Here is a 22,090-nt window from a genome sequence, read left to right as displayed (position 1 = left end):
CAGATAAGGTTCAGATTTGGTCCAAAGGAGGGAGGGAGGGAGGAAGGAAAGAAGCAAGGAATTGGAGGTATTTTGGAGCCAGCCCCTGGTGGCCCTCGGTGGTATTGTACTTTAATGCATTTCCATATTAGCTTCACATTTCCATTCATTTTTATATACAGTCTCTGGTAAAAATGACATATTGTTGTTTAACCAGGACTGTTGTAGGACTATTTAAAAGCCAGGTCCAGTGACTCCCTGGAGTCAAGCTAACCATTTCCACGTGCTTCAAGTATTTCTGCTGACTCTTGGCCAGAAAGCAAATGAGCTTATTTCCAAAGGTATGAAAATATTCCATAAATGTGCATTCTATAACATATTTCTGATGGTAATAGGGGCATTTGAAGAAGGAGATTATCATAGAAAAAGTTTTAGGGAACCAATGGGTTAAAAAGCAGTTGAAATCAAGTGTTCCCCTCGACTTGCTGGATGTGTAATTATAGTACAAAAGATAAGGTGCAGTAGTGTCAGTGGTTTGCAAATCCACCACTGTTGCCCTCACCATGGTCACTAGGTTTCCCCACCAGGTTGGGTCTCTTGTTGCCAGGAACAGGGGGACGAAGAACTGCAAGGAATTGTGGGAAACAAGAGTCCATTTCAGATTAAAATTCACAACACAGACAAAGTAACAGGTGGTCGGCACTGGAGACCAGATACAAAACTGAAAACAAGTGTTACTGATTAATTTAATAGTGCAATAATGATTAAGGAATGTTTAGTTTAAAGATCCAAAAAGAGGGACACGTTAAGCAGGGCAGAAGTCTGCAGAAATACTTTGTGCTGCAAAAAAAGGAGCATACAAACACAAACATACAGTTATACAAGCAACAATAAAGCAGCCAGGAGGATTGCATGTGAAGGCTTAAAAGTCACTGTGAAGTGCTGCCAGAACTATAACCTATACCTCATGAAAACCTGCATCAGTTAAAACCAGTGCTTCAAGCACTCACCCTAAAATCCCCAGAAGAATAACTGAGGAATTCAAACGTAAATCCTAAATGAGCGACTGAGGCAGCAGGTCAGGGAACTTTTGTGTGAAATATTATTTGGGATCTGATCCTGTTTGACCACCAAATTTTCCACAGAATCCTTACACCACAGAAAATACAATAAAATAAACCGAGCCATGGGATGAAGACCACATCATTTTCACTCTCACTGCCTAAATGAACACGAGGAATGAACTGGCTTAAGTGAACTGGATAAGTAATCACAAAGAAGTGCGAGGCTTTGTAATGAAAACACATCAGCTACAAAGTGTCAGACTCAGCTTTCTGAATGTGAAGGTTTTGCCATGACTTCATGTTGTTAAAGACACAAAATCCCCCTCCATCAGTGTTGTGATATCTTAGAGGAGGTGGAGAAGCTCTGGGAGGCTTGACGAGTGAAATTTCCTCGACATGTTTAATAGCTCAGTTGCTTCACGATAGTCCATTTAAAAACAATTAGGATTCATTTCCAGAGCATCCACTACGCTTGCAATTTGTCATTTCTTATCTTGGAGACTCATTAGTGATTATTCTGTCAACAAGATACAGTAATTGTCCATGTGTCGAGGCCAAAACATGTTTCTCCTGGACTCGTGTCCTTTGTTCTGGACATGACCTCCCCATGGTTGGTGTATATGAGTGATCTTACGCATTTACTACCAAGAGAAAAGAGTTGAGGATATCAACACAAACTAAGCCAACACCTGCAAACACATCTCACTGATGAACACTCTGAATAAAAGCTAGGGGTACCTCTGACTCACATATGGTATGACTGTCAGGAAATGGCTCACATATGCTCACATACTGTGTCACACTAAAGGGTGATGCAGTAATTTAAACGCCAGTCACAAGATACACAAACATAAAACACGGGGGTTTGTGAAGCATGAAGGACTGACAGCTCAGATGAGTGATGTCATGGCTAACTGGGCAGGAAATGAGACAAGCCGTTGAGATGTAATGCGATAAGATGTGATGTCAATGTTACGTATGTCAACAATATGTCAACAAAGTATGATAAGATAAGAGCCGGTCTATAATTTGCACAGCCGGTGTGTTTGGTATGTTGTCTCACTATACAGTCCCTCAAAGAGCAGACTGCGCCTCTGATGTGCCAAAAGGCCTCAGGCTCACACGTGATTTAAAACAGCAGCCGTGGTGTGAGCGCTGCTTTCTGTCAGATCACTTCATTTTCAGGGTGAGAACTTGAAAATATATACGCAAGTACAATACAGAGATTTATGGTCAGTCCAGACAAATATTCCCACTGAAATACATACCGGTGTCTCACAACGCTGGGGTTTGCTGCTTCTGCAACACACACTCAGATTTCATGGATGGCGTCCATGGATGGACACCTGCATTCAACTATAAGCCCGGCTTTCAAACGAATTCAAGTTGAAATGCCAGTCTATAAAACTGTTGAGGGCACACTCTAATTCTTAGTTTTGCCAAAAGCACACTCTGTACCAGCTTTGTATACTTTAATAAGCTGCAGGGTGCTGTTTGGTATAAGTAAAAATATTTAGTTCATTCACTTCATGGAGGCAGGAAAGTAAACTATGTGTGTATAACGTTTTGTAAAAAAAAAAAAAAAAGTACAGTCACTGAGCGAGCTCTGTGCTTGGATGTGCAGGATGGCAGGCAATTACTTTCTGTAGAGTTGCTTCCAGAGAGCCTTGCGACTCCTTGAAGACCTCTGAAACTGTCCAAGTTTCCAGAAATAACACACACCAGCTGTGACATGGGACTGAAGCACAACCTCTCCTCACAACTCCAAACAACAAGGAGTGAGCAGAGCGTCACCATTAATACATGTGGTCCAGACGTGGTTTGAATTACTACTTGAGATGGATTCAATTACTCTAATTAACTGGGTCTGCCTGGCAGAATGGAAACAATGTGATTGACCCAAGAAAAAAGGGGGCGAACCACATTCACCTATCCTAACAAGCACTCTAAACTCCTCTCAAAGTAATTCAGACCAGCTGATTACAGGTCCATATGTGCTGTAGACTAAATAATGTGGAGACGACAGGTATATGCCAAAATTATAATTACATAAGGCTTCAGTCTCAGTCAAGTATAAGCTACTGGGACCATTAGGCAACACAGACCAGACACAAATGTCACACTGACAGACAAGTTGAAAATTACAGAGTACGGGACGGGACATTGCAGTGCCTCTTCAGTTAGTGAGTGAGGAACACTGAAAGGCGGTTTTCTTGGTTTGTCTTTACCAGGCTTCTCTTTGGACCAGCCCACAGGTTTAGGAAGAGCATTGCCCCTATGACGGGCCCCACTGGCTGTTGGAGGGAGAAAAAGCTGTTATAAAATGTTAAGTGTCCCTGTGACAAACATACGAACACCAAATGAGAGGAAAGTCAGGGAGAAAAGATGCTCGTTGTCTTTCTGTCTTTTTTGTTACTTGTCTTACTGTCCAATGTCAGTGCCAATACAGGTGGAGATTGTTCATGGTTTCAGCTTGCTTTCATAGATGTTCTGGATATACAAATTATACTTCCATGACTTTAAAACATAAAATGTGTCCTTATCTCATGACAATGGTTACTCTCTTTTCTATAACGTTTTGGGGAGAGTGTGGGTGTTTGATAGAAAAAGAAATACAGAAAGAGAAACAAAGAGACTGTAGAATTGGTACTGTCTGCACAGTACTTGGCTTGGCATGGTTGGCCTAAAATGTGGCGTGTCCTGGCCAGTGCTGTGGCCAGACTTCCCACCTGGCTGACAAGATGAACTGTAAATCATGTTAACAATCCTGACCCCAGAGCCACTGCTGCTCGTGGTAAATGTGTGAAATACACACTAAGCACATGTAGCAGAGCGTGGCGAGAGCATGTACTGTAAGAGGAGGTGAAATAAAATTGAGCCGGGGAAGAAAAAGGGGATTTAACACAGATTGTGAAGCTAAAACAAAAGCCATGAGTTTCTTTGTGTTTTTCTGTAGCAGTAGATGCTGCAGACGAGAGTGTGAGAGAGTGCTAACAGAAGAGGAGAACCTGAGGTAGCTGCTTGGGGAAAGGGAAAAAGCAGAGAGGAAGTAAGTACTCCATTACCACCAGGTGTGTTGGAGCTGTGAGAGGTGACTGTCTTGGATGAAGAGAATGTTCTGACACGATTAGTGGAATGGGGAGGAACCCGGATGCGAGACAGCGTCGTGTTTCTTCCTGCTGTAGCAACTGATGAGCTAATGGGAGAACGAGGGACTTCAGCAACGGAGGATCTGAGAACACCAGTACCTAGACGAGCAAAAGGGAATTAGAGGTTAGGGAAGATCCACTCCTGAGTTTGAAAGCTTTACCTAGATGGAATAAATGATAAAGCACATCAGTGAAAAGGAATTTAGAGGAGCGGACAATGGATGAAATGAGAAAGAGGCACAAATGAAATCCAAAGCTAGTCAGACTGCTCTGGTTAAGAGAGGGCACGGTTGAGGTGAGTGTACTGCACTGAAAATGAAGGCACACATGGAGACAGGGACAACGATGGGGTGGGGTGTATACGGTGGTAGGATGGAGATGGAGATGGGGAAGCAGTGACATCATCCAATGGTTTGAAATACAACTGGAATGTTCCACGTGGCTTGACGAAAAAGCAGAGATGGTAATGTGACAAACTTCATGGTCATGGTGTTTACCATGATTGTAACTACCAGCCTTCTCTGCAGCCAGGGCAGGTCTTGGTAGGGGCTTGCCCTCTTCTGGTGGACTAGGAGCTGTGTGAAAGAAAACTCACTATTTATCTAGGATAATATGTATATGGATATAGTTTTGACTTTTAAAGGGGGCATTTCCTATTCTAACTTGTCAAAGACCCTTGTTGCAACTTGTTAGGATTAATGCCAAAAGCCAGAATCTGTTGATTACAATCTAGTTTTCAAGTTTTCTTTAAAAAGGTAATATGAATCCATCCAAATTTTAAACAAATATGCCCCCTTTAAAATATAATTTTAGATGACGTCTAAATGCTTAATTGTTAATTGCTAATGGCAAAAAGTAGGGTCTTTACCCGTTGGGACTGCCTGCCTTGGGGAAACCTTGGTTGCACCAGAGTAGGTCCTGGACTGAGGCCGAAACTGTCGTCCAGGCTCTGGTTGTGGTTGGGGCCTAGATGCAGGGTGTGGCTTAGGTAGAGGTTCAGGTTGGGACAGTGCCTTTGGTGTAGGTTGTGGCTGGGAAACAGGTTGAGAATGAGGTACAAGTGGGGCCAGGGTTTTTGCTGGAGGTTGTGTTTGGGGGCGTGGCTGAATCTTTGGTTGGAGTAGATGTTGGCCACTACTTATGGGCCTTGAGTGAGGTTTAACCTGATTTTTTAGTTGAGGTCGTGGTAATGGCTTGGTCTGCATTTTTGGTTGAGATGGTGTTTGGGGCTTTGGTTTGGCCATGGACTGCAACTCAGTGCTTAGTTCAGGCTCTGGGTGGGTCTTTGGATGAGGTTGTGGTTGGGGTTTTGTCTGAATTGGAGACTGAGTCTGTGGTTGAGGTTGAGGATGTGTGAGTGCCTTTGGTAATGCTGGCTGTATATGACGTATGCGCTGAGGTGTTGACTGAGTGGTTCGAGGATGTGCCAGAGGTGTGGGCTGGAGAGGTGATAGAACTAATGGTTCAGGCTGGGTCTGGGTCTTTAGTTGTGGTTGTGTTTGAGGTTGAGCCTGGTGTTTGGGCTGGGATGTTGGTTGAGGTTGTGGTTCAGATTGGATCTGTGTTGTAGTTTGAGTCTGTGAATAGCGGTGTGGTTTTGGCTGAGCCTGTGACAGAGGGTAGGCTGGCAGTACAGACTGGGATATTGCTTTGGGTTGAGGTTGGGTCTGGAATTTGGACAGGGCTGTTGTCTGTGGTTGTGGTTGGGTCTGGAGTTCTGGCTGGGATGTTGATTGGAGCTGTGGTTTAGTTTGGGCATGGGATTTTGGCAGAGGTTGAGCCTTCCCTCTGGGCTTCAGTTGAGGTCGTTGGGGATGGGGCTTTGGTTGGGGTGGTGGTTGAGACTGTGGTTTGAGCCTAAAGTTTGGTTGAGGTTGAGGTGAGGACAGGGGCTTTTGCTCTGGATGCCCTCTATATTTCTCCAAATTTGCCTGGGGTACTGGCACAGTAGCTGTTATATGTAGTAGAGGATGAAGTTTGGGAGCCAGGAAAGGAGGCAAGACAGATCTGGAGAGGTCTCCTTTTCCTGGGTTGCATAAGAGAGAGAAAATATGGCCATGAAGCCACAATACTATACTGAGAAATATAATTCAAAATATGTTCTATCATTTACAAAATGAAATGTAGCAACATGATTTTTTTTTTTAGTATCACGAAAATTATCTAATTTAGACCAAAAAAAAGTGCCAACGGCTAGTGGCCTAAAAGTCTCAGAGAAAATGCTTGACTAAAGTACACATTACACAATAACTTCTACTTGGCTTCAGTCTGACAGAGCGTGTCCAATTTCAAAGGCAGACAGACCATATGGAAGTATTTGCAATGTAACAGCCATGTCACTGCAGGCAGACGTGGCTACTATGGTCGGGAGGCCTGTGAGTGACAGCCCTCCAAATCCATTGGTTGTGCCTCTGAGAGGCTATGACACATGAGAGTTTAATAGTTGCTGATAAATTGGTTGCTGTAAGATTTTAATGGACGATTCTAAACTAGTTATTTAATGAAATCAGATGTTCACCTTAGTCAGAGAATGAAGAAAAAGAAGAAGAGGTCAGAAAATAAGAAAACAAAATAAAACAAAACAAAAGCAATCAATAGATAACATGAAATTCCAGGCATATAGTACCTCTACTCAACTTTATGCTGTGTCTAAAACTCTCCTGTTTAGGGGATTGGTTGGCTGATTTCACTGAATTAGCCAACTAACCCACCAAAAACAGGGATCACAATATTGGCCAAATGATAATGTCATGGAATTGTCCCCTGTGTATTAAAAAGAAACATGATTACTGTATAGAATTTTTTTTTTTGAGAATGAATCACCAGGAAGTTTCCCAACAAAGAATCACTAAATATTACATTTTGTATGTTGATGTCTTACAGTTTAATATGTAACACGTAGTGGACAACTGGTCAATTTAGTTGCATTTGGACATATGAAGTCCTGAATTTGTGCAAAAATCATACTTTAAAGTGAGATACGAGGACAGTAGGAGGAAGGACATTGACACAGACAGAAAAGAAGTTGAGAGATCCTGCTGAAGTTCCTGCTGGGGGAGAAAATAAACATTTGCTTCATGCAGCCTCGTCATGCAGATTTCAAACCATCAATTGTGCTGCACTGAAAGCAAAAGCCTCAGATTTATCATCAGCAAAAAATAAATAAATAATATAGTCATACTGTAAACTCTGAAAGACACTGATGATTTATAAATTGCAAAGGAATGAGAAACAGATGCAGGAAAATCATGAAATCCAGGGGTATATTTGAGACATGACTGGAGAGATATGATTTCAGATATGACTGAAATGCATTGTTTGACTGAGCAACACCAAATGATGTTCTTGGGGCTCACTGAAGGTCAATGCTTTCTTAAGGACTATGAACGATTCTCTTTCGTTCTTTTGGCTTGAGGGCTTGTCAAACAGATTTTTTTATTCAAGTCATAACTGTGATAAAATTGTAGATAATATCTTGGAAATCACTCGCTGCAAAAATAACTGAAATACAAAACAGACCTTTCAGATCATTATCAAGAATTTCTCCAAACTTTGATTGCTTTGCTAAATTGCCATGCAGCTATGGGCACCTACGTTACCCACCTTACAACCCAAACAGCTTGCACCATCAGCTGGGTTCCATGGGGAGCATCTAGCTACTGAACTCGCTCTGTCCATGCTACTCTTGCTCATGCAGCTATTAAAAAAGGACACTGTACAGCACTGACAGCCTCTCAATTACAGTCCGCCAAGTCTGTCATTGCACACAGCCGAAATAAGAGCCATATTAAGCGTTTTCAAAAAGAACCATGATTCGCTGTTTACCGATTTGCTGTTTGTTGACAACAGGCAGTGTGGGTCCGGGGGTCGACAGAGATTCCTGTCTAGTGGTTGTGGTTGGAGCTGAGAAATATAGTGTATGTTAGTAGACCTGGGAGAGTAACAAAGAGTTAAGATTTCCTGCAGGACAGTGATAGAGAAGTCAGTTAAAATGGTCAGACATAAGGTCCAGAGTTTTTTCTGACCTCTGAACTCAGGTTTAGGTCAGCAAAAAAGTCATTACCAAGAGTTGTCTGTGGGGCTATGTTCCGGGGAAGGGGCTGTCTGCCCCGGGTCCTGTTATGAAGAACTGACAAGGACAAAGGAGAGATTAAAGTCAAAGAGTCAAAACTATTACATATTCTGAAAAAAAATTAAGTTTTGGATTCAGGACAGCTTGTACACGGGTGTTAAGGAGAGGAGTTCACCCACTCAACCAACTTGGCACAGATTTCATTTGATGAAAAACTACTTGGAAAAAACTAAAGCTTTGTTATTTGGAACAAATCCCTGCTTTGTTGCATGTATTAGTTTCATCATCACGACACAGTTTAAAAACAGCTTCACTGAATCAGGTTTCATCAATAAAGCAGAAAAACAAAAAGTGGGATTTAAAGAAATTGCATTTGTCTGCAATGAGATGAATCTGGGGACGTATTCATAAAGATTCCCCAGTGACAAAAAAAGAAAATTCTTACAATTGTGACAGAATTTCCCCTTAAAGTTAGGAGTAGATCCTTGTAAAAAGTTACAAGAGAATAACTTAGTTATTCACAAAACATCTCAGTCCCAAAGAAAGCCGCAGAGGTGAAAAACTGTTAGGAGCAGGGAGGAGGACATTTAAGAGGCAGCAGTGGACAAAATTGCAGAACTGACACGGGATAGGAGAAATATTATTCCAATGCTAAATGAAACGTTACAAATTACATCATGCAGGGATGATGTTTGTTGTCGATCTCATCAGAGAGGCACTCATATCTCCCATTCAACGCAATAACGCCAGAAATGGAAGCGATTGCAGCACTGAGATATTGGCAACTGAAAAAATTTGACAATGATGACTCCTGTCTGTTGCAACATTCATCACCAGTGACCACACAAACAACAACAGCGCTTTCACAGCCTCAAATTGGTATGCACTTAATTTCATTTCTACTGGATGTTACTGTCAATTCTGTGCCCTTTCTCACAAGGTGTGCATTTTTTGATCAGCCAATCACAACTTTTAAAAGGACGCATCAGACCGAGCAACGGGGTCAACCAGAGCTCACTAAGATAAGGGTTTCTCTGTCCTTTCCTTGCTCAGAGTTATTCTGAGATGTTGAGACTATTTGCTTGAAATGTTTTCACCTACATTAGGAGCTCTCAGTGGATTCTAAGAATGTTTGTGAATACGGCTCCAGATCTCTGGTTAAAATTCTCCCAGTGCTGAGTCTTAGAGCACTGTGAGATGGACTGAAACAGACATTTCTGAGCAGCGATAAATTGTGGTGAATTATAAAAACTTTGCTTCTGTATCAAATAGGAGCCAGTTCCCCAAAAGCAGTGCGTCTATTGGCTTACCGTGGTGAGGAGGAAAGGGGAAAGAGTGGGGACCTGGCGTTAAGGGTTTCTGATGGATGAAAGACAAAAAGACAAGAGGAAGAAGTGGTCATTCGTCTCTGTTATGTTCACAGCAGGCCAAAGTATCAGCTTCTGCCCTCGCTGCCATCTCTTCCTCAGCCTCTTTCTTTGTGTTGCATAACTCATAGGCTCCGTGCTCCAAGTCAAATTGGTAAAGTCCCTGGTGAGAGGCTTGTTATTCAAAGTTTCCCTGTGGAAGGGCAAATCTTGCAGCTAAATCTCAACAGCTGTGATGTTTTATGAGTTGGGTTATAGGAGCACGTGACACAGCACTGTCAGAAAATCAGGGCCACCTTTCATCTCTCAACTCATTTCAGCACTGTTACCCCTCCTCCCTTGTCCCTCCAAGCCATCTCCCCTCTTTTTCCTCTAGTTTATTCCACTGTCGCTAGCTACAGACTGCTCTCTTTGGCTTGGCCCGTCCTGGCTGCGCTGACGCCGTTTCCATTCAGCAGTTGGATGGAAAATTAATGAGGCAAACAACCCTGAGAATAGCATAAGCTCACTAAAGTGTACAACAAGGACTCTAAAGCAGATTGTCCGTTCCAAATAGACACCCTGTTCCCAATTTCTTTTTTTTCTTTTTTTTTAAGAGGAGGAGTACCTGAGCAGTCTCACCACACTCAGTTGTTTACAACAATCCTCTGATGAAGCCTATTCTACATTTATTGGCAGCTGAATCCACATATTGATATAATAAAAGGAGAATGTAACAAAAACATCTTTGCTCTAGTTTTGATAAGAAATTAAGTGTATCCATTACATACCACAGGGTTGATGGGACGTTTAAAAATTTTCCTGATGGCCTTCTCTAAAAACACAAGAGAACAATCAGAAAAGTTACTTCAGTGGAACGAGCAGAAAGCGGAGGAATTAAATGAAACCACATTTTAAATCTTAGACGACTGAACAAGGGCTTCTCAGTAATGCCTTAAAACAAGTGAACCAAGATGGTTTTGATTCAGTAACACTTCTTAGTATTTTAAGGGTTTATATGATACTGCATATGCACATAATATCACCATGGTCACTCCTATGTTATTGGTAAACAGTCAGCATTTCCCTCTAATTTACATATGTTGTTTACAGACTGACAGACTGGAAAAAAATCCCAACAACATGAAGTGACTTTTGAACTAAGCATTGGGTTTTCCTAATAAAATGTCATAAATCAGTCAAAATATTTGCATCCACAGACAACCAGGAATCTTGCCCTTCAGAGTTTGTACTGAAGTTCAGCAAGCAGCAGGATTTCTGGCCTTTTCTCCCATTAATCGTAAACCTGTGCTTTCATTTAGAGGGTGAATTGATGAAACACCAAATCAAATAAATTGACTCTGATTAAATCTGAAGAACAGAAGCACCACAGGAAGTCCTAAAACCCACCTACTCTACATTTCCCAGGAGTGCCATACAGTACCATATGCATAAAGAATACGTCAGGACACTTCATAAATTCTAACATCCACTGACCAATGGTTTTGCACAAATTACTTTCCAGGTCCGAATGGTCTTAACTCGGAGATACCAGTTTGTATACCATGTGTTACTGCACTCCTCCCCACTCACAGCAGCCATAGAAATAAATCAAACTTACCCTCTACGCCTGCAGTGCTGATGTTGTGAACGACCGGCTTGCTCCACACCCCTGTGCCATCCTTCGAGTTCGGCTGGACACCAAACTCATAGACTGTGTTTGGCTTCAGATTGTCTATGACTGTGTCACTTGTCGGGCAGGTCTGGTAGTTCCACTTCCTGTTCTTCTCCCGGTAACGCACCGTGTAATGTCTGGGCCCAAGACAGAGCAGAACAGTGGGGAAACAGTGAACTCTGTGCCTATTAGGATGCCTATGTGAAAGGACAACTAGCAGTAGAAGAAATAAAAAGCATCTGGATCTGCTGTTACTGACTTCATGTTTGTCAGGGATCCATGAGGACAAGAGTTCTGACTCAGAGGCAGTTCACAGACATTTTTGGGAAATTCCCTTTTAAATATCACCATAAAACAATGCTGTTTTGTCTCATTCCGTATTGCATAGCCAACAATGTTGACAATGTAATAAAAATTCAATGTCATTGAAAAAGTAACAAGCAACCTTTTGCACATGGAATAAATTGATTATTTTTGTATGTGAAGAACAGCTTCTGCTGTTTTGTTTGTTGTGAGTGTGTGAGCACTCTTTTCTATAAAATGTAATTGTTAGTTTGGCTACATGGAGGCACTTGGCACAATTATTTAAAAAGACAGAGTTAAAAGAACAGACCAAATTTGTTTAATGGTGGCAGGATTCGATCTCAGTTTTTGTTCTTTTGGAGAAAAAATTAAACACTGACTGCAGAAGTGTCTCAAATGACAAGCCTTCCAGTTGAGTTTAATGCTGTATATTGATGCCATCATAAGAAGAGCAAAGTCAGGATACAGTGATTCGATGCCGTGGCTGAACTCTGCTCTTCTTTCCATCAAGGGACAAATGAATACATGCTTTCACCATTCATTTACAATACACATAAAACTAGTAGAAAGTCATTTCTCTTTAAATTAAATTGGTGTCACGTATGTTGTGTCGGTTGACTCCTCTCCTAAACACCTGTGTGCACAAGCTGTCCTGGATTCACAGCTACGTAACCTGAGAGGCTTCAGGGAGTCATTTGCTGTTTATGCACTTATACCAGAGTTTCTGAGTTATTCCACCATCTGGTTCTACGCTTACCACAAATACAGTACAACTAGGGCACAAGAAATCAAAAGGCTGACAAAGAAATCTTCAAGCTTCAGGCTGGCACATGCATTACTGTGTCTCTGCTCTGTGGCAGAGGTTGTCAGATTAGAACCCACACATCCACCCAAGAAAGTGAGAGGAGGATGCACAAAGGGACAGAGGGGGCGAGGTAAAGATACTGCTTGAGGTAAAAAAAAAAACAGGTAGATGCCTGAGAATAACAGGAAGTCAGACCCTGTAGTTTGTCCTGCTTGTTAACAGAAGGTCAGCGGTAGTAGCAGCACACAGTCCATGGAGGTAAATACGATACTTTTAGACCCAGATTGCTGCAATTTGCATCAAAATCAGTGCAAGTTATACTTACTGAGGATGGATATCTCCATATGTCCACCACAAATAAACATCCACAAATTCGCTTTAAACTGCTTTTAACTTCAGATCTTGTCAAAGTAACCTTATGATGCTTGTCAGTATGCTGCTAAAAACAACTGCTGATAGCTAATTTGGCAAATTTTTACTGGTGCCAATTTGCCAAAATATTTCAAACGTAGACTTACTCACAGGAAAGTAGAAGACTTGATATATTAACGTCATATTTCCTGTTTACATCATCCAAGGCACTGAGAGAACTGTAGTTTCAAACCTTGGAGCACAAACATCCTCCAAATAGAATTAGGGCCAAGAATAAGACTTCCAAAATCCACAAATATTTTCTCTTTCAGAGGTTCCAAAGAGTGACACTTAAATAAAAAAAAAATTTAAAAAACGTTCTGTGCCACGACAATCAAGTCTTTGACTGGGATGAATGTGTAGGCCTGTGTGTTAGTGTGTAAGCTCACCCATCCTCTAAACAGTCATTCATGATGTTGCCTTCATAAGGGGTTCTCAGCAGCGTTCCCCAGGACAGGAGAACTGAGGTGGGGGTCACTGAACCAATGACCAAGTGTAGTGGCTTCTCCAGCTCCACTTTACCTGAGAAAAAAATGAACAACTTAGTTTAATAGCTCATCTTTCATGTCTGAAAGCCCCTTTTACTATGATTACTGATGACTTTTCCTTTAAACAAACATACCTGTGCAGTGCTTTTTCAACTCATTGGTTGGGATCGGCTGGACAGCTATCAGGTACTTGGGCTCAGCATCTAAAAAATGAAGCACAAACTGGAGATTAGGCCTTTATGACCCATGAGCCTCTACAGACACACTCATCTCTTTAGCAAGACTAAAATGGTCACAATACAATTCACATACACATTATATGAGCCTGGTCTTTGACCCTACATGGAACATCACCAGCCTTTCTTACCAAACTCAGTCTCATACGGCTGTCCGTTCTCTGGCAGCTGAATGAACTGTTTGGAGAACATGCTGCTGCCGTAGCCCAGGATGTAGCCCTCGAGCTTGGTTTCAGCGTTGGGGCGCAAAAACTTCATCACGATGGTGTCTCCTGTGGCATTGATGCGGACTTTCATGTTCTGACGCCTCACTGAGAAGACAAGAGAGGACACCAGTGACTAATTTAGGAATTACATAAACATGTAGAAGAAAGAGGATCAATAGATTCTAGACATTTAAAAAACAAACCAAGCTTTTAGTCATTAGCTATTTTTATGACAAAAGCAGCCTCAGAGATTCTAATGACATCTTTGGCACATCAAGACGTGTTTTTTCATGCGAGTAGATATTGGGAATGCAGTTTATTATTGTAGTTTCTAAGACAATATGCGTAGAAAATGCCAAAAATACAAAATATGACAAAAATTTAGGATAAACAAATTAAAAGACACAGCTATCAAACAAACCTCTGTCTCAATTTTTTTTTTTTTTTTAACAAAAACAAAAGACTAAAAGGCTTGTGAGAAACATTTTGAGTTATATAAATGCCTTAATTTCAATAGCTTTCACCTTCCAAGATTCAGTACTTCTGCTCTTCATCATCTCACACTCACTCAACATGCTTTGACATGCAGTCAAAGCAGATTTGCTGCTGATTTGAGTTCTGCCAGTAAGGAAGACAGTAGTGGGCTTAATTTTATTAAGTGGGCACAAGAAGAAGTATCTAATAACACCTTTTGTGTGCTTTATAACTTGATAAGAACATTACTTTTATAGAGAATACAAACTTTAAGGATGTGCCTGTTACAGGCATCATAAACCGAAACTCCAGCTTCTGTGATGTGTAAGCGGATGCAGGATGCAGTATGTGTCCGTGCTCAGAAGTGGCTTTTGAAAGAGACACTGTAAAAACCAAAAGCTGTGAACACTTGTTATTAAAACATGAAGTCAGTAAGGCAGCGTGACGCTTGTGTTGATGCAACCAGAAAATGAGATAATCCATGAACACACAAGATATTTCCTCTCTCACAAACACCTTTTCTGCCGTGACCTTTACAGATTACAGTCCTAATCAGCAGCGCCTGGGGACAGATGTCAGATGAGGACAGGCACCAAAGGGTGGATCGCAATAAACCAAAATCAAGAAGGTTTTAAAATTAGCTTGTTTTTCATGTTAAGGTTGACCTCACAAACTTGACTTGGTCTTAAGGTCTTGGTCAGAGAGCCATTTGGCAAAATACAAGGCAAAAACAGAAAGGAATACATATTAAACAAAATGTGTCATGTTTTTCTGTAATCAACCAACTTGGAGGTGCCTGGAACAAACGATAACCAGAGCTGTGTCTACAGTTCATACTGGTGACGCTGCTGATTAAAACAAAGCTCATGTACCAATAAAAAAATAAGAAAAAGAATAATAGTTTTCGAAAACTAATTTGAATTAATAGGTTTTTGAGGTCTTTAATATTGTGGTTGGTTTCTTTAATATCATGATGTGTACATGTATAACTCTGCTGCTGATCGTAAATATAATACCTGCTGGAAGTGGCAGGAAAATCATTCCCTTTTCACAGAACGTACAAAAATATGTACCAATAAAACAAAACAATAAATGAAGTAGTAAAAGAAACATTATTTATGTCCAGTGCAATGGGTGCATGTTGTTTATACGTTTCTAACAGAGCATATATTGTTTTGTTTGTTAAAGTTTACAGAGTTGAATTGATTTATTGGTGTTTTTGAAGGGTTTGCTGATTTCACTGTGGCCTCAGCAACGGCAACACTCAAGCCAATGAGAGTGGAAAAATGGATCTGTGTTCAAAATGGACCAACCGGGAAGGTTCCATAAGGAATGTGTATTATTGAGAGACACTTGCAGCTGGTGTTAAAACATCTGATGAAAATACCACAGAGAAACAAAATTTCAATGCTTTTGTCCCAAAAAACTAAAATAGGTCAACTTTAGAGCATTTTTAGACTGTGGTGGATTTCAGCTGCCCATCACCGCCAGAGGAGGGGTGGCAGGTGGATGTTTTAAAGCCAACAAACTGCTAATATGCATAAATGCTTGAAGACAGTCTGCATGATCAGGAATTGATGAGCAACTCTCAGTCTATGGAAGCCCAAAATGTAGAAAAATGGTTTTGTTTTGTTTATTAGCTCTGCCATTTGGACTGTGACACCAGCCAATAACTGTATGCTAACAATTGATTTAGTCTATAATTGGCATGCTAATAAACATCAGAGAGCTGAGATGTGTTGCTGGACCAGGACTGTGACTTACACTGATAGCTGGCTGGTGCATATGTAAGACAATAGCCCCACCACTGCAGACTTGGATGATAAATGGAGAGCAGTAGGGATAGAAAGATTTTCAGGTTCCTGAGTCTGGTTTTTAGATTGTGATTCTGTTTTTATCATATTAAGTGTGTATTAATTCAGTGATTCATGCCCTTGGGAAATCCAGTTCAAATTAGAACCAAATTCCTGAAGTCAATTATATTTTCATCTCTGTTTCTGTCACTTATTTTGCAGTGGAAATCAGCAATAAATCTCCAGGGGCTTAAACTTCCACCCCTCATAGTCTACAAGGCTTAAAACACTGGAGTTTCTGCCTGGATTACGACTTGTATTATGCTCTCCACAGCACATGTCCTTGGCTCATATCTCAGCACTAAATGAAATAGTGGAACTTTGTGGGAGGACCACTGCCAGAAGCTGCTGGATGCCAAAACAGACACTGACAGTGACAGAGGGGGAAGCCCTGGATTTGAAAAATACCCTCATGCTTTTCCAGCTATGTGTTTCCCATCAAAACTGCATTTGTTTTGATTCTTCCATCAGTATTTCCGATAAAGCAACAAGTGAGATTGGCTCCGAGGGAGAGGGGCTCGGAGCACATGAAACATTAGGAAACTTCTGGCAACACGTTTCAAACTCCAGTACAAGCAAATGCTGGCTCTGCCCCACAATAACCCGTCCAAAGCCCGGCCATTTGGCCCGCAACACTTGGGGACTGTTAAGGCTTATCTGTATTTCCAGTGTAAAATGAATAAAGCTTTGGGAACGATTCCAGACAGAGTCCCGATAATCAATCAACTACAGTGCAAAGGCAAACTATTGATATTAAGCGAGAAAAAACCTGCTGAACTGCACCATTATTGCTGTGTGTATTGAAATGAGTGAAATAATGATTATTCAAAGTCTTCCTGAAGGCAGCTCAGTTGGTGTCTGGCCCCGTCAAGCATGTGAGATCTATGAAGATTTAAAACCTCACCAAAACACATGCAACTTAAGTATAATTAAAGCCACAATCTTACCTGTAACAATCATGGGTGGATTACTGTACAGGCCAACCATGCAGAAACAGAGCAGTTCTTATTGGAAAATAGATCAAAGGGTAAAAGCACACACAAGGAGACATAAAACAACCATGAAGACACATAAAGAAACATGCTAATCGACCACAAAATAACATAGAGAGTTAGACCGACCACTCTGTAACCCTCTTTGTAATCATTTTGGGTTTGATTCGACCTGTGGGGGGGCTTTCACATGTCTCCCGAGAAGCCCATTACCTTATAATCAATTCATGTTAATAACCAGTCTATCATAGGGAAACATCTGGAGCAGCAAGCAATAGTTCAATAGGAAAAAAAAATGTTACATGCCATGATATAATAAATCTCTATTTAAATACATTTCATCTGTATGGTGCCAGAAGTTGGTGACAGATTCCCACACGTGTAGATATAATGTCCTGTGTACAGTATGCTGTAGTAAAGACTGATCCCTTCAAATAAAAACATCATGACAGCAGCAGTTAATCGCCCTGTGCACCCCAAGAACACAGCCAATTCACCATTGAATTCTGTCCAAGTAAATCAATTGTAACACTGGGAGTCAGCCAGTAAACTTGTCAGATTATTCAATAAACAATGCCACATCATTAAATAAACATTTCACCACTGTAGTCATCTTGATTTGGACTAATACTTAAAGAATGTAATCCCGCTGGAAAGAAAGAGAGAAACACCCTCAACAGGAAACTCGATCTCGTCTCTGGAGAGCGGCTATCCTGGATCATCAGCCACGATGGATGATCGGTGGGTTAGTGAGGTTGTCAGAGTAACAAGCTCTTCTTACTTTCAACTGCAGTGCAGCATGATATTTTGTTAAAAATGTGTTAAAAAATAGATGTTAAAACATCTGTGCAATATGTGCAGTTTTGGCTTTGTCACTTCCAGATTTTACTATCTGACACGATCAATCCACAGATTTCTATCACCTCTTCACCACCTCTTTCCCCCCTCCAGGTTCAGATGCATTGCAGAAAATGCACTGAGATCATCACAGGACTTTTCCACTCATGCTGATGTGTAAACGAAAGAACTATAAATACCCAAAGCAAAAGAAAAAAATTGAAGCAGGGCGACAAGGCTTGTTTTGTTTTTAAAATATGTAATGGAAAATAACTTTTCCCTTCTTTAATGTGGTAGTTTTGGAGGATGGAAGTGACACAGAATAATAAAGTCATGTGAGTTTGTCTTGAGTCAAAGCAGCAAAACATCACAACTGTAACCCCCCTGACCAAACAAGGCTGTTATATCGCTCTGCTACCCCCAGTTTGACACATCTGTATATAGGCGACACCCCTCTTGTCACACAAACACAATATCCTGCTGTAGGTGTCCTGAGTCGCTGGTATACAGTATTTTGGCCTCTGGGGTTTCCGTCCTGGAAGCACAGAGGAGGTAGAGAGGAGCCTTGGTCTCCGTCACCGTGGAGACAAAGACAGATGATGTATGGCGCTTGGTATAACAGTCACCTTCATTTAAGGCAATGAAGTGTGAAAATCTCTCAGAGCCCCGCATGAGCCAGAGCAGCGAAGGTTTGAGATAATTTAGCTGCTGGGCAAACGACAGTTGAACTGACCTATATTAGCTCTAATGGGAATAACCAGTGCAACTCAGCCCGGTGAATATCTACCGTAACCCAGCAGGAGCCTCTTTGATCCCACCCTCCTCTGGAACAATCACATCCCTTGGGATTTGCAGGAAGCCTCACCCTGCAGCACAGCAGCAGAGAGCTGTGCCTGGGATTGTACTCCCACATCTTGCCACAGCCTTAGCTGCTTCCATGCAGGTCTCTCTGCTCTCACACCATATATCCATCCTGTCAGATTCGACTCCGCAACAGCTGTTTTCCCTTTTCCCTGTGGCACTGCTCCATTCCGTCCTTCACCTCCTTCACTCCATCTCTGCTGTCCTATATGTGTCACCAAACATCTTTCCATCAACTGGATCCTCTTTTACCTTCCTAAAGTGCTCTGAATTCATTTATCTGTCATGTCTTCTAATCTCCTTTACTTTCCCTTCTCCTGCCATTATTTCCCACTCATCAATCTGTACGTGACGTGAGGCTATGTTTGCTCTGGCCATATGTTGTCCTCAAGTGGGTTCAAGGTAAATAATTTATCATATTCCAAAAGCTTCAACTCATTCCAATACAGATGGAAAAGCTGTTCAAGAGCACAAACACATAAATGGAAATTAAAAGCCTTGGAAAGTACAGATGATCTCAGAGTACATTGACACCCGAGTGTTATACAAGAATATCTATCAGACAAGAACACAAACACACTTTCCAGTATAACATGTTTAATTCTTGATCCAAAAAGAACAGAAGTACAGACATTTAACACTCTTCCCAATGTAAAAACACACCGCTCCTTTCATCTGGCTGCCAAAGCTGCACACTGGGATTTGTCCGCGAGCCAGCCTCCGCCATTCAGGTTACACACTGGAAGCAGCCATTTCCACTGCGCTCACCTCTTTACACCGACTCCAGTCTGCTCACCTCTAATCATGTTTACTACCATCAAAGTCTGCAACAGGGCATGCAAGTTTAACTCACAAAATAGAGCATGGCTGCAAAGCACAAAGTCAGAGATGGAAAGCAGGCTACAGTGTGTGTGTGTGTGTGTGTGTGTGTGTGTGTGTGTGTGTGTGTGTGTGTGTGTGTGTGTGTGTGTGTGTGTGTGTGTGTGTGTGTGTGTGTGTGTGTGTGTGTGTGTGTGTGTGTGTGTGTGTGTGTGTGTGTTTGCACAAACTGAAAAAACATTTGGATAATGAGACAATATGGAAAACGTTTGTGGAAAATTTGCAGTTTTCCAAGAATGTTGCGAGACTCTTAATCAAAGAGTGGAGGCTCAATACGCCATCTTCTGCTTGTTAAAGAAAATGTGGTTGGTTTATGATTTGTTTGTGGCATCTGGCAAAAGTAAACAATGCAAGTGGGGACATGGGTTTGACACCTCCGAGACCGGTTATCCTCAAACTATTGATAAAACCCTCCAAATAGGGACCTGGATTGTTGTTTTTTTTGCACATGTTAATGTAAATGCACTGTTGCAATAATCTTCATATTTTTTTTATTTTTTTTTTGCATTTTGGAGAAATGTAGCTTTTACTGAAGTGTAAATCTGAGTTCAATTTTCCATTCGGGTTGGTTTGATTACAATTGATTAATGAGAGCTGTAAGATGTTTGAAAGAAATGAAACAATACAACATTCTTTTGCCTGAGGAGATGTTTGAAAGTAATAAGGCCACTTTTTAACACTTCAGAACGTCTGCTTGGCGGGCACCGTTCCCAGAAAGTCAGCCCATCAGGGCTGTCTCCACGTCTAACCCTTGACCCCCTACCTGGAAACACTTTCATTAAAACCTGTGAGCGGTAACTGACCTATTTCCCTGTGACTGCTCACATCATTTCAGGGAAATGTGGATAAACCGCAGGCATCTTAAAAACAGTGCACTCGCACAGTTTCTAATCACGGCAATTTAAAAGCCTGACAGGTGACCCGAAAAAGGAAGGCTAAACTTTCCACTTCAGAATTGAAGTTGCGCAGCATTTAACAGAATTAGAAGATGGTGTCAAATTCACTTGTTAAATGTGGATCCTTTCAAATCCCTTATCTAATTCATTGTTTGCAGGACGGCCAACAAACAGCTGGTATTTCACTCAGTGCAGGCACAACTAATCTGCCACTACTTTGTAAAACAACTACTTTCTAGCATTTTACCACATAGATTAAATATTTACTATTCAGCTAATTACTATTCATTACTAACTACTTATTTTAAAAACAAAAGACCCAAAAGATCCAAAATAAAGTCAGCATTTGGAATTGACTCTACTCAACAATACTCTAGCCCTCGGTCTCACTGTACTTGCAGACTTGTTACCACAGCAAAAGTGCAGAGCTGGCTTTGTCTTCTGGACAGGAAACACAGGGTAGAACTGCATTAAAGCCAAATGTGGTATTCAGCGTTGCATCTGGTAGTAACAGTATGACAGCAGATAACAGTATCAACTGGAAAACTGAGTTCAAAATCTGCTGCCTTTATCTGCATATTTCATGCATATTTCTGAAGCTGCAAAGAGGTTTATGATGTTAGAAATCAGGCTTTTAAACGACTTTCATCACTCAACATCTTTGCAGTAAATGGTTGTCCCAGTATCCCTACAAAGTTGTCACTCCTGTCATTCATCCTTGAAACTAATATTCATCTTACTATGACATATTGTGTTTCCAAGCCTATCCCAGCATGCACTTGGCAGAAAGCACAGAAAGACCATGGAGAAGTAATCAGTCTGTCAGCACTCAGACAGAGAGGCAGTTACACTCATGTTCACCTGCATGGATCGTAGTCTGTGGTGGGAAACCTAGCAGACCTCACCCAGCACTGATGCATGCAATAAATACATCACATTTCATCAACAGTGTCACCTGATGTGGATGTGTCAGTAGAAAACAGTAACATAAATGCAGATATGACCTACCTCTGCTCCGGTGGGAAGTGGAGGGACCAGACAGAACTATCCCAGCGATGAAGACCATGAGGAGAGGGACTAGAAAGCTGTGCGAGTGCTGCTGCATCCTCATCCTCATCTCTGCTGGGGTCAGCCCTGAGACTCAGGTGTGACGAGCTGCGTGATCTGAACGAGCTCGGAGGTCTCACAACAGGACTCACAGAAATAAACGCTGAGTAACTCTCTGGTAAGTTGGGTGAAATGTGTTCTGCAGCTGCAGGAGTCCGGCTGGATGTTCTGGTGGCTCTCAGGACTAGTGCAGCTCACTGGACTGGACTTCTGGATGCAGCCGGCTGCTCCTGCACCATCTATACCTCTACAATAGAGGGAGGGGACAAACAGAGTAAGACACACCCACTCTCCTCCCCCTCCCCCATCGCTCCTTTTTTTTCCTCACTTACTTTCTCCATCTCACACTCTCTTTCTCTGGAAAAGTAGAAGTTTTCTCCAATCTTCCCGCCTTCCTCAGTCTCTTTTTTCTGTTTATTTTTTCTGCTCAATATGGTGTGTCCCACCAATCCTGCTA

General features: G+C 41.6%; 1 protein-coding gene across 5 annotated transcripts in view; it reads right to left on the bottom strand.

Annotated features, from left to right (window-relative positions):
* LOC138625834 (target of Nesh-SH3) overlaps window positions 1-21,831 on the bottom strand; it is a 29,270-nt gene extending 7,439 nt beyond the window's left edge. Inside the window, exons 1-14 of one of the 5 annotated variants that reach the window (XM_069707046.1) lie at window positions 21,535-21,831; window positions 13,660-13,839; window positions 13,427-13,495; window positions 13,194-13,326; window positions 11,232-11,422; window positions 10,402-10,445; window positions 9,575-9,623; window positions 8,256-8,321; window positions 8,018-8,095; window positions 5,061-6,218; window positions 4,690-4,767; window positions 4,109-4,291; window positions 3,272-3,337; window positions 542-604 (exon numbers count right to left, since the gene is read on the bottom strand). In XM_069707046.1, the coding sequence (XP_069563147.1) occupies window positions 542-604; window positions 3,272-3,337; window positions 4,109-4,291; window positions 4,690-4,767; window positions 5,061-6,218; window positions 8,018-8,095; window positions 8,256-8,321; window positions 9,575-9,623; window positions 10,402-10,445; window positions 11,232-11,422; window positions 13,194-13,326; window positions 13,427-13,495; window positions 13,660-13,839; window positions 21,535-21,643 (2,467 nt within the window). In that variant the 5' untranslated portion in view covers window positions 21,644-21,831. The remainder of the gene's footprint in view (window positions 1-541; window positions 605-3,271; window positions 3,338-4,108; window positions 4,292-4,689; window positions 4,768-5,060; window positions 6,219-8,017; window positions 8,096-8,255; window positions 8,322-9,574; window positions 9,624-10,401; window positions 10,446-11,231; window positions 11,423-13,193; window positions 13,327-13,426; window positions 13,496-13,659; window positions 13,840-21,534) is intronic. The other 4 variants (XM_069707047.1, XM_069707048.1, XM_069707049.1 and 1 more) reach the window with 4 other exon arrangements.
* Window positions 21,832-22,090: the final 259 nt, after the last annotated feature.

This window comes from Brachyistius frenatus, unplaced genomic scaffold, assembly GCF_029030835.1.
Source record: "Brachyistius frenatus isolate BFR_SWC_R1_liver_20210118 unplaced genomic scaffold, ASM2903083v1 Contig_66, whole genome shotgun sequence".
Classification (NCBI taxonomy): Eukaryota; Metazoa; Chordata; class Actinopteri; family Embiotocidae; genus Brachyistius; species Brachyistius frenatus.
This window is presented reverse-complemented; position numbering and strand designations above follow the sequence as displayed.